This window comes from Columba livia, chromosome 4 (genome assembly GCF_036013475.1).
Source record: "Columba livia isolate bColLiv1 breed racing homer chromosome 4, bColLiv1.pat.W.v2, whole genome shotgun sequence".
In the NCBI taxonomy this organism is placed as follows: Eukaryota; Metazoa; Chordata; class Aves; order Columbiformes; family Columbidae; genus Columba; species Columba livia.
In genome coordinates this window covers 29,616,478-29,629,098 of record NC_088605.1, presented here as the reverse complement: position 1 = coordinate 29,629,098, position 12,621 = coordinate 29,616,478, and the positions used below count along the sequence as shown (strand labels likewise).

At 35.4% G+C, this 12,621-nt stretch overlaps 1 protein-coding gene across 2 annotated transcripts in view; it reads right to left on the bottom strand.

Annotated features, from left to right (window-relative positions):
* Positions 1–3,819: 3,819 nt before the first annotated feature.
* CEP135 (centrosomal protein 135) overlaps positions 3,820–12,621 on the bottom strand; it is a 38,872-nt gene continuing 30,070 nt past the window's right edge. The window contains exons 22-26 of one of the 2 annotated variants that reach the window (XM_005501195.3): positions 12,208–12,417; positions 11,070–11,272; positions 6,759–6,863; positions 6,204–6,350; positions 3,820–4,415 (exon numbers count right to left, since the gene is read on the bottom strand). In XM_005501195.3, the coding sequence (XP_005501252.2) occupies positions 4,394–4,415; positions 6,204–6,350; positions 6,759–6,863; positions 11,070–11,272; positions 12,208–12,417 (687 nt within the window). In that variant the 3' untranslated portion in view covers positions 3,820–4,393. Of the gene's footprint in view, positions 4,416–6,203; positions 6,351–6,758; positions 7,985–11,069; positions 11,273–12,207; positions 12,418–12,621 lie in introns of those variants that run through there. The other variant, XR_002411806.2, reaches the window with a different exon arrangement.

The following is a 12,621-nucleotide window of genomic DNA, read 5'->3' as shown; positions in this document are numbered from 1 at the left end:
GACTTGCTTGCGGCTGACTGATCACGCTGCAACTCATTTCTGCGTTTGCATTCAGGAAAACACAGCTGTCCCTGCTCAGTGGTATTAAAACCAAGAAAAAGCCGCTGACATTTTGATTTTTTTCCACTTTCTCCATTTGCCATCATGCCATTCGAGTTAGTTTAAGCAAATAGTGTAACTCCTGCATCATAACCTTGAAATGGTGAAGAACACACCACTGACAAACCTGGTGGAGCAACTCTGCTTGGCTGACGCTGAGCTAGCAGCACACACAGGTGGGGTGGGCAACTGTCATCTGATAAACTCCAAAACTCACAGTCTACCTGAGCTCTAATGTGGAAAAATGTCATATTAAGACAAAACAATGGCAATACAATTATATTTTATACCAATAATTTTTATGGAGTCAAAGATCATAATATAATGAGGGACAATTTCTCTACAAGTGCATAGGCACTTACCTAGTCACACTGCTGTTAGGAAAATGTCCAGAGGCACAGAATTGTTGCCCCTCTGGAGACAGTCTAGTCCAACCCCATGCTCAAAGCAGGGTCATCTACAGCAGGCTGTCCAGGACTGTGTCCCATTGGGTTTTGAATAAGTTCATGATGGAGATTCCACAACCACTTGGGCAGCCTGCTCCACTGTTTGGCCAGCCTCAGAGAAAAAAAAAAGGCATTTTTCTTAGGTTTAAATGGAATTCCCTGTGTTTTAATTTGTTCCCATTGTCTTTCCTACCTGCCCTAGATACCACTGAGAAGACATTGTGAAACTTTTTACTCTCACCCATCAGTTATTTATGTACATGGAGATGTTCCCCCTCAAGCCTTCCCAAGGCTGAACACCCCCAGCATACTCAGCCTCTCCTCATGTCAGAGACGCTTCAATCCCTTAATCACTTTTGGGGCCATTTGCTGGACTTGCCAAGAAGAACCATGGCCATGTTGTATAGGGAGCCTTATGGTTGTGGAGCAGCTTCCCAGCTGCTGTGTGGGGCATCTGCCACCGTGCTGCGCTGGTGGGGGCTGTGACAGAGGTAACAGTGCCGCCTGCCAGAAGAGAGATGGGGTTTTTCGCCTTTGCAGTTAAACCAGTGCTGATGAGATGCCAGTGTTTCAGCTGTTGCTGAACAGTGCTTGCACGCTATCAGGGCTTCCTCTCTTTCCCCATTCATACTGCAGGAAGAATGGCAAGGCTTAGCTCCAGGAATTAATATGCTGCAGCTAATACGATCTTTGTGTTGCCGAAGAAGGGTCAGAGGGTGAAATGACACCAGAATGCCCGTATACGTAAAGCTGAAAGACTAGGGCACCGAAACTGCGCAACACTGGCTTCTTACACTGCTAGCAGAGAAAATGAGGCAGTACAACAATTCTGTCCCAAAGATTGGTTAAAAAAACCCACCAACCAACCACAACAACAAAAAACCCAACAACAACAAAGTCTGTGGTCACATGATGTCGTTTAGGAATAACAGCATTCAAATAGGTCATGTCACATGTGCAGCACTTTCTGTATATTTTAAATTGAAAGATTAAAGCCCTAATCTTAACCTTTATAAATTAGCATCACATAGGAATCTCACTGTTTCTTGGATTTAGAGTGACAAAAAAAGAACAAATTGGGTTTTCCAACTGAACACTAGAATAGTTTATATAACTTTAGGTTAATTATCTAACTTTAAGGACATACTGCAAGACAAAAAAAAAAAAATCTAAGACTTCTTAAAATGACATTATAAGTTTAATTGAGCAATTTAAGTTTTAATGAATTTATAGAAACTGTTCTGTTATTCTCCCCAGACTCCTTGGCTTCTAACAATACACTTCTTTTGTTTTTATAGAGAAACTGCCCAAATGATTATTGCTTCTCCTTTATTATTTTTCTAATGTAATTTGTCCCCCATTCCCAACTGCAGATAACAACAGCAGGCAGACAACTTGAATATCTGGATTTTTTTTCCATTATTTAATGTCTGCCCCACTCTGCTTTCAACTCACCCCAGCTGAGGACTAAAATAGGTCACGAGGCTTCCATCAATCTTCTGGACTTCCCAAAGGTGAGGACAGCACAGAAGCTTCTTGGAGTGGAGCCCAGGAGAGTCATGTTAATATCCCGAGTTACATGGGGCTTGTTTCATACATGAAGAATATGGTAGTCCACAGATTTAAACCTTCCACAAATTTGTGCTTGTTTTGTGCTTCATGAAATGAAATACTTGATTTTAATGCAAAGTTGTATAAATATTACTTTTTTTTTTCTTCTAGTTGCATCCAAAAATGTATCTAAAATAACAGTAACAGGAGGTAAAATGACAGTTCTACTGTAGTCTAAATATTAGTGATGCGTTAGTTTTAGACTGCTGCACAGGCTTTGGTTAACAAAATGATACCAGTTTTCTTACACTGCCTGTGCTCAAGAATCCATTAATTCTTCCTAATTGATATTCATGTAAGAATTACTATTAATTGAAGTGTTATGGTTTTAATTGTAATGTCAAAATATAATTTTTTTTTGGCAAGAGGAAATAGAATATTTTCAATAAAATAGAAAGCTTGCTTTTTTTTTTTAAGATTCAGATTCCAATTTAAGTGGGCTTATATACAAAACAAGATATTTAAAAGGCACCGCTGAAGACATCAAGAGCAGAAAATGAGTTGTTCTCTCATTCTTACTGAATTGCTTCATCCTGAATAATTAATGTCAATTAGCATCAGTGGAAACTGCTGACTTAATTACAAACAGTATGAACACCTAAGTAACACTCGGAGACGATGATCTCCTCATTCCTGTAACGCAAATGAGAGACAGAAAAAGTAAAAAGTATGAGATGCATCCACTTTAAATAAACAATTCTTCTAATGGCTCAGAAGCCTGATGTGGTACAAGTGTTTTCAAGTAATTCTGGATGGGTGTCCTAAGGTGGTTTTAATCAGTAAAATTTAATACATATAGGTACACTATATAACAAAACTGACAAAATACAATACATGAAAAATAAGATCTATATAGTTGGCAGCAGCAATTATTTATCAATGGATATATGAGTCAATATTTCATGTTAACACAATGTAGTTTATAACTTCTAACTGCAACATTTGTAGACAAAATCTAAAAGGAAAAAAAATCCATGTCCTTTAATATGTTCTTTACACATTAGAGATGCTTGTAAGGCCAGCTGGCACTCACAGTTTTTAACTGAAAATCAGGGAAGCAGAACACTACCTATTGGCCACTGCAAGAACATGCAACAACACACGCTCCCACTTCTCATCATCTGCGTGATCCCTGTGAATACACATCGGGTCAACCTGAATGGCACGTAATTATTAGGAAACTGTTTTCTTCAATAGAAGAATGATTTGATATACAATTATCTGCACAGATGGACTTTAAGAGCATATAATAAGATTGTGATTGCTGATCGCATCTTACTTCATAGCCCAAATTTGAAGTGCTCCTCTGCTAAATATACCAGATATTTTAAATATTAGTTCTTATGGCATTTATCTAACACATGTCACAACATAAAGGCACGTGTCACCTCTCCAACAGCTTGAGCTTAACTGTGTGAAGGGTTCCAGGTTTTGTTCTGATCTTTTATAACCAAACTTAAAAAATATTTCCAGATATCATTAAAAATATTGAATATAAAATACTTTAGAATTATCTTTAAATTTTATAATACTTAAAGGATTTTAATACATCTTTAAAAATATCATTTTTCTCTTCACTTTTTATTTAATATTGGAATATTTAAAATGCATACTCACACAAAGATTAAACAAAGAAATGAGCAGTTATTAGATGACAAAAACGTTAAGAATAACTGATTTTTTTATTAAGAAAAGGTACAGTAAACAAAATGCATTCACAGAACAGATAATTAATAGTTTTAAATACCATAAGAATGACATGTAAACAGAAAACACTTGTTAAAAGCCCAAACAGAGGAAATCGTCGTAAGTATAAAATGTACACTGGCTCAACATTAAGACAATTATGTATATTATTCTTCTATGGTAGCTCACACTAAGATGAGCAAATTTCTGTAACCATATGAGATCAGCAAATAGAAATAAAATAATAAAACAAAACCAAGAGACTGTTACATCAGCTACTTGTTTCCTTCTTATAATTATTATGTTTGCAAAACAGTAGTAAAACATAGCCAGCCTCGGTACACAACCCATCAAACAGCCAGCAAAAAAATACCCATTCCAGCCAGTTGGGAAAGCAGAATTTTGCAAAGTTGATTACTTCACTGCTTCTCAGCAATTTCAAAGGTAACCACTGATTTGAAGGAAACAGAGGTAGAATACAGGTCAGCCTTCATTATTTTTTCAAAAAAAGTCCTTGTAATAAGGTAATGTTTCAGTTGCTCAAGCACTGGTCATTCCTTGAAGCTCACATTTCTGGTAGAGAAAGAAAAAATGCCAAAATAAAGCTATCTAGTATATTTTACAAATGAAAATTAGGATAAAAATTAATGATTATATTTATTTTCTTCATTCTCTTTTGTCATTCCTGAATATCAAGTATTAGCATTTATCTAAAACTCTCCATTCAATTCATTGACTTATTGCTCAAATGCTTAAAAAAGTACATGTGAGACAAGGAGGAAGAGAACATTTTTGAGAAGATTAAAGCAGATTGGAGAAAAAGACAGTTCTAACACTACAGAACAGTCATTACAGAGCACACTTTACTACCATATGATCCTAGGAAGGAATGAATAAGCAGGGTGAAAGTAATACAGAGATCATTTGAATATAATAAGTCATTGGTAGGTTTAAACTGCATATTAATTCAGTTGTTAAAAAACATTTTCTTTAAAAATACATAGTTCATGAAAATTGGATATTTTCTGATAAGATATGGTACAGAGGCATCTTTGTTAAAACTAAGTATGCAAATAGCAGGAAAAAATAGTTCACTACATGGTATTCTTCAAGTATAGCAACTGGACTATTTTTACTGCTCTTGGGACTCACTGTAAAGCAAGGAAGACTAAAGACAGTTCTCTACTAATGATACTAATTCTCAGAAATATGTTATCTATCATTATCTCAATTTAAATATTGGTTTGCAACATAACAGGGTCTGCCTAATAGCTCACCAGTAAAGAAAAGGCATAACTGCTCTTTCATCCCCACTACCAATATCTCATTTGCTACGGTTTCCTTAGTTTTTTTTTTTTGCTTTGTCCAAAAACTTGCAGAAGAAAATTGATGACAATGTGGATCATGTCATGCCGACCTCAGTTCTCAGGAAACATGTGTTTTTGTTAACAAAAGTAAGCTTAAGAACCAGCTATACCTGTTTACCAACAAAAGTAAAGTTTAAAATCTTATCAGTTTGAAATTCTGTTTCTTGGAGTTCAGCATTTAGCTACTTAGATTAATGAGCTGTTCTAGCACACTATCTAGCTGTTAGAGCATATGTATGTCCTACAAAAAATCACTGTTTGTATCTCCCTGTCCTTCTGCTCCTCACTGCAATTTATTACGCAGTATAGGACACCCAGGATAGAGTCAATCCTCAGGCCTGTAACACATTAACAGACATCATCTAAAGCAACAGTGACCTCTAGAAGAAAAAAAAACGTCAGTGAAGATGAACAAGTGAGTTAATTTTGATCTCTTTTTTATGGACTCTAGTGACCACGATCTTAGACATTCACAGCATTCAAGCACTAACATTGAAAAAGTGCACTAATTATTTTTATGCACTTGTTTTGGAGACAGTTTCAACTACTGTATAGGGTTCAAATGCATTTTAGTTGGACTCTCTCCTATGGAATGTCTTTTCTTCATAGCTGTACTTGAGAGAATTTCACGGTATTTCTCTTAATATGAATAATTTGTTGTTTGGAGATAACTATTAACAATAATTATTTGGTAATATATATTTGGATATAATTAATGGCCATAATAAGCAGGCTGTATATATTTGGAAGCTGTCAGCTGGTGCAAGACCATTAACAAAAACAGAAATGGGAATTCATTTCATTATATGGTCTTTGGAGAGCACTTTGTATCTATCATTTCCAATCAATATTTTCTAGTAGGAGAGTCAACAAAAGAAGAACTTAGCACCACCTAAATTGTGCAAGAATTTAATACAATTAGAAAAGTATCATTTAGAAACAATTTAAACATAACTCCTAAACAGAAACAATCTGCTTAAATCAAATTGCTTACTTTTCAGCTGCTGCTTCATCAGTTGTCCTGCCAACAGCACGTTCTGGAGAACGTGAGGGAGACCTTAATGTTGAACTGAGAGGAGGTGAAGCACGTAATGATGACGTAGAGAGACCATGTCGCCGCATTTCCTGAATTGCACGCTCTCTACCAACAGATAGCAATTTTAATTACAAAACACTTTGGTACTGCAGGATGTTTAAGAAAGAAGAAATTTCTTTATTTTTACTTGGTGATTTTCACAATACTTTGCAAAGAGCCTTCTTTTCTTGTAATGCCACTCAACTTCTTGTTTTAACGAGAAGTGATTTTTAATTTTTTTAGATGCAATGGTAAACTCACAAAATTTAAAGGGAATTCATAAACTATATAAGTTGTGGGGTTTTTTTTGTTGCCTTTTTTTTTTTAAATCTGCCATTTTCAAGATAAGAATGAGATTTTGCATGACAACTGAAATGTAATTTTCCATAAAAGTTCCTCAGTATTGAAAAAAGCAACAGTTTTAAGAGTGAGAAAGAAATAAGAGTCACCTCACTGAAAAAAAAAGCATCTTACCGTTCAAAGCGTTCAGTTGTCAGTTGCCTTTTTAAAAAATCACAGTCAGTCTGCAGCTGTGCAACTTTACTTCGAAGTATGGACACCTCTCTATTATAGCTGCTTCTAAAAAAGATCATGAGAAGCAACAAAGTTTTCCTTGAACACCACCAGCTAGGAGCTTAGACAGAATAGAGCAAGATAAAACAAAACCAGATACTGAAGATGTTGTTTCACACAGACCAAATCAAAGACAAATTAGAAGTAGCAAGAACCAAATGAATGCAACAGAATGTTTCTGGAAGAAGCTACAGTGAGAAATGAATGAGAAGCTGGCAAGCCTCTCACTACAACCTTACTATAATACCTCATGTTTTTTTTCAGACAAAGGTAAACACAAACGTTTTATAAAAACAGACAAAACAATTAAATCATTAATTTCTTGATTTACTATGTTGCAATGTCAGATGGTCTTTATGTGTACACTTAAAAAAAAGAAAAAAGGAGTAACCGTCCACAAAAAATACAAACACAACAGATACGGCTTCAGTAAAAATTATATTGAGTAGGCTGGAACTATCTGGCTAGAAATGAACACAACTGAATCAAATATAAGTAAACGCTGTATTAATGCAAGCTCAGAGCAGTAAAACCCAGAGTCTGAAAGCTTATCAATTACACCCTTGGTGTTTGGACCCAATTGTTTCAACTGCAAGAATCAAAATGCTTGAAAAATCTTAAGTAACGTGATTAAATATTCTTCTCAGCAAATCTTCAGCTTGGACAACTCAATGCTTCATTGCAAAACACCATTGATTGCATTATAAAGCAAGAAAAAAAATAACAATATGAAATAAGTTGTCTAAACTAGAATCTAGATCGCTATGTTATTCCACAGTCTTCAAAGGCAATATGAGGTGGAGTGCTCAGAAGTCACTTCTGGAGAGGCAAAGATGTACTAGTTTATTGCTAAAGCACTGGACTTTAATTCTGACAAATGAGATCCAGTCCTAGCTCAGTCACAGGCGTCCTGTCTGGCATCCGTTGGTCTCTGACTCTGGAAGATGCAAACTACTCAAGAGATCCAATCCAAAAAGTACCGCAGAATATTTTTTCCTGTGTTCCCTATTCATCAGTAAAATTCCTAGAATGGTGTCTTGATCCAGTATGTCGAGAACAGATGCAGAAGACAAGAGGACCAGCTTTCGATGATATCTTATTCCAAGTCCCTCAGAGACAGACATATGCTTTCAGGATGGAGGAAAGAATTCAGGGCCCAATATTATGGTAAAATAAACAAAGAAAGCAAACAGCTTTGTGAGTTCTGAGGTTATTCCATGTCAATGACATTTAAACAAAATTAAATTCATAAAGTAAATCACTAAAAAATTAAGAAATATTTTAATTTGGAACCCCTATGTACAGTAATCATCATAAGAGATTACATGATGATACACTATTTTTTTCACAAGGCATCTTGCTCATTAACAGTAGATACAAATAGCTTTCAACAAGTGGTTTAGCTATTAAGTATTCTCTGTTTATTTAATACTTAATCACTGTAGAGCCTCAAGATCTCATTTACTGTACTATCACCCAAACAGCGCTCTGAGTAACACAACTACTCACTCTTTACAGCTCAAAATTACAGCACTAGAGAACTTCACAAGCTAAATTTCATTTTGAGAATCCTTCTAAAGTCAGAGGTTGTATCATTACCTTTTATAAATCAAGTGGAAGTGCAGGCACAATAAGGCCAAAACTGTAAATAATACTCAAAAATACTGACACGTGACTTTTGTCAGAACTGAAATTTTGCCAAGTAAGTGAATTTTTCTGTTTCACAAGACACAAACATAATTGTTGTATATTTCAGGCAGAGCTGTGAGCATTTCAAGTTCCTGATCTTCAGACTGCAACTACTACAAACTAAATGATAGAAAATAAGGTATATACAACTAATTATCACACCTGAACATTCGCCTAGTAACATGCAGAACCTTTGAGGTAAACAGAGAAAAACGATTCAATAGACTAGCCGCTGTTCCTCTAGGAGAACATTTTCCTTCTTCCTGCAATATCCCATCCTATTAACAATGCAAGTACTGACATTCGCCACAAACAAGGGAACCCTACAATGCGTGTGGAAGAATTGTGAAAAAATTACTATGAAGTTACTTAAACAGAGTTTTATAATGTTTGCATGCAAAGAAGCTAAAGCTAAATGAAAACCTCCTTCTTTGCCTTTTTGGCAAGTTTTTTTTTGGTAACTTTCATGTTTATGTTCATAGTCAGGACATTCCATTAGTTTATGTTCTTTTACGCAATTAATTTTTTTCCGCCAAGTAAACAAAACTCAGCAATTCTAAAAAACAAATTGCACAGGGGAGATTATTAGTGTTGTCACCTACAGATTCATTGAGATCACTGCTGCTTGAGGTGGACCATCACCTGTGGTGAGCCACAGCCTTTACGTAAATCAACTAAAAGCGTTTTTCTTGCACGTTTGGTCACCAAGTTACATAAAGCTTTTAACTGTTTAGGTATGCTATATTATATCTCATAAGGAAACATTATCTTCCATTACCTTCCATACATTTCCCCTCTCTCCTTACCTCTGTGTTTCCTAAGTGGGTTTATCAATTTTTCTGAAATTCTACTTTGACTTTACTCTTCACCACCATCTACATGCAGCTGCTGCTCTTTCTTCTTGCTATTTAATGTAGAGATACCACCTATAGTCACAGGCTAATGTATTCCCAGGAGAATTATCAAGGGCCCCAAGCCTGTCAGTATTCAAGAAGCAGTTGGACAACGCCCTCAGACACATGGTGTGAACTGTGGGGTTGCCATACGCAGGGACAACAGTTGGACTCCATGATGCTTGTGGGTCCCTTCCAACTCAGGACATGCTATGATTATGACACATATAATAGAAACCTCAAATTCCCTGCTCCATATTGTGAAGAAAATTTTTTAAATCCTCCACTTTTCTTGTACACGAATTTCATATACACAAATATCCCCGTTTTAACTTCATTGCTCCAGAAGGATTAGTCTTTATTCTGTAACTGTTAAAAACTTTTTTCTACTCTAGGTAGATGCACAGCATAAGAAGTTGCAGTCGGCTACAATGGAAAGTGCTGGCCACATTTAGTGTAGGTGACAGGTTCAGTTCTATTTATACTTCAAAGGAATAATAAATGATGAGAGTTTTTCCTTGACATTTCATAGTAATAGCAGCAAAAATACAGTTGCTTTTTTAAAGCACTATGACTTCAGTATTTATTATGTAAGTGATTCTTTCTTTAATCAAAGTAAGGACAATGGGCATCTTCAATAGGTAAGCAATTCACATTTACCACAGACCTAATTTACCTGTTTTTTTTTGTGAGCAGTACACACATGGTAAAATTTTACTTTCAATTTGCTTTCAGATGCTTGGTGAATCCACTCTAAAGGAGTTAGGACTTCAGAATACTATCCAATATAAAAACATAAAGCATAGTTAAAGACTGAGAAAATCTATGTTCTCTTAATAATTCAACTGTATTCAATCTCTTCAAAGCCAAACAGGAATATGATGTTTCGCTTAGAAAGCAGAGTTGAATTAACTTGTTTCCTGAAGCTAAGAAGAAAATCAGAACCTGTGAGAGAGGTGGTTAAATATTCTGAGAACTGATACACTCTGATGCAAAGGTTAAATATGCAAATCATACTGCAATGCATACATGCATTTATAGATGTACTCAGCAGATAAATAAATTTAAAAATTATCGTGGGTGGCTGTTTCTGTAGTGGAAATAACGTCCAGTAATGTCTGCAACAGATCAGCTACTTTGCTATTAGGTAGTTATGTTCACTAACAGGCTCAGAAGGAAAGGATTTTAGTGACTGCACTGAAAAGATGCAAGAGTTTTGTCAGACAAGTGAACTTCAGGCAAGGTGTCACCTCCTCTGGCTGACTGATGTGAGAAAGAGTCATGACCAGCAGAGAAAGTGAAGCAGACTTTCTGGAGTCAAACTGGGGACAAAGCCAGAGCAAAACTGAGTGCTTATCTCAAGACTGTGAGAATTCAGCAGGGTGTTCCTTCCTTTCAGCGTAGGTTTACTGCTTGTGCTAAACTGATGTCCACCAGGGTGCTGATTATTGAAAGTGATATGAAAGACCTGTACAGAAACTTTAAATAAATGATGCCATGAAAGGCTAAGAGACATCACTGCAAAAATCTGCTCAGCCATCAAGAATTTGACTCTGTGAATAAATGTTGTCAAACAGAAAAAGTTTCTTTGTAAACCACATAAGAAACACATATACTTGTTAAAACTTACAGTTTGCTCTCAGCAAGTGTTAGCTTGTCTTTCAGTAACTGAATTTCGGAATCTTTCTCATGGGATGTTAAATGGTTCTGAAATTCTTTGTCTCTACTAGTAGCCAGCAACGTTTCAAGATTCTGAACTGTAAGTCTCTCACTGGATAACTGCTTTTTCAGCAGCTCTGCTTCTGATTTTATATCTTCTAATTCACCTAGAACCTAGGGCACAAATTTTACACATTATTAATATACTGGTTTACAAACACATGGAGTTCTCTTTTGTGAAAAGCTGTTATAAAAACTGAAATTATTAGAAATTTCATAAAAATGAACAGGAAACTGAGCTCACAAAACAAATTAAAGCCTACAATTATTTAAAGTTATACTTAGTTAAAAACTATTCAAGCTGTGTTACTGGAAGCTGGATTACTGAGTGCTGGAAATGCTTGTATAAGCATTGGCTTTTAACAGCAGTAGGCTTTTGCACAGGTATCAAAATAATCTTTACTATACTTCATTCTATTCCACTAGGTTAGCTCACAAATAGCTTCTTGGCTTTTGCTGAAAATGTTGGAATGGTTGTTTTCCTCATCAGTTCTATGAATATAAAAGAATTCTGTGGGGATGAGAACTACTGTTCTCAAGGTCTTGAATATTAGAGTAACAGAAAGCCTGACCAAGTCACTAAGTAAAGACACAACAGTCAGCTGTTAAGAAAAAAGTTCAGAAATTGTGACTACTAAGAACTGTTTAAACTATTTCAAAATATTTAATGAACTTCAGCCAATTCTAAATTTCAATTATAGAAAAATCCATTATGGAAAAGTCTTTAGTATAAAAATAAGAAGTGCGCTATTCACTTTTTTATGAAAGTTGATAATTTGAGTAAGTTTAAAAAACAGTGCAAAACCCAAATAAATATAATTTGTCTCTGTGGTATAGCAGAAACTACTGCTGCCACATTTTGTAGTGATCACAAATGAAAGAAACTCCTCCTTGTACAACACTCACAGATATTTATATAAAAATGTAAAATTAGTGATGTAAATTAACTCACCTTGCTTGCAGAAGTAATTTATTCTTTTCTCTGAAAACCATTAAAAGTGAAGGAAGATATTTTATTACAGCAAGTTAAATTTGCCTTTGCTGCTTACCTTTTCATAATCCATGCTTTTGGATGTCAGCTGTCGAGACAAAAGTTCTTTGTTAGACTCAAGTTTCACGCAGAGTTCCCTCACAGAAGCCAGGTCCGCCAACACAGAAGACTTATCCAGTTTTTCACGTTTAATATCCTCTTCAAATTTGGACATATTTTTTGTAATTGAGGAGATCTGAGATTCATACGCTTGATGTGCAGCAATATGCTAAACAAAGACAATATGGATATATATATATATATATACATGGATATGGATACCCCTTCAGTGTTAAACATTAACAGTTCTCTGTTGGATAACAGGGCTTTTTTTAATACTTTCTTTTCCCTTCAAAATTAATTTTCCCTATAAAATTAACTTTATATTACATTCATTTCCTCTCCCTAAATCACAGCTAAGAACAACTAATAA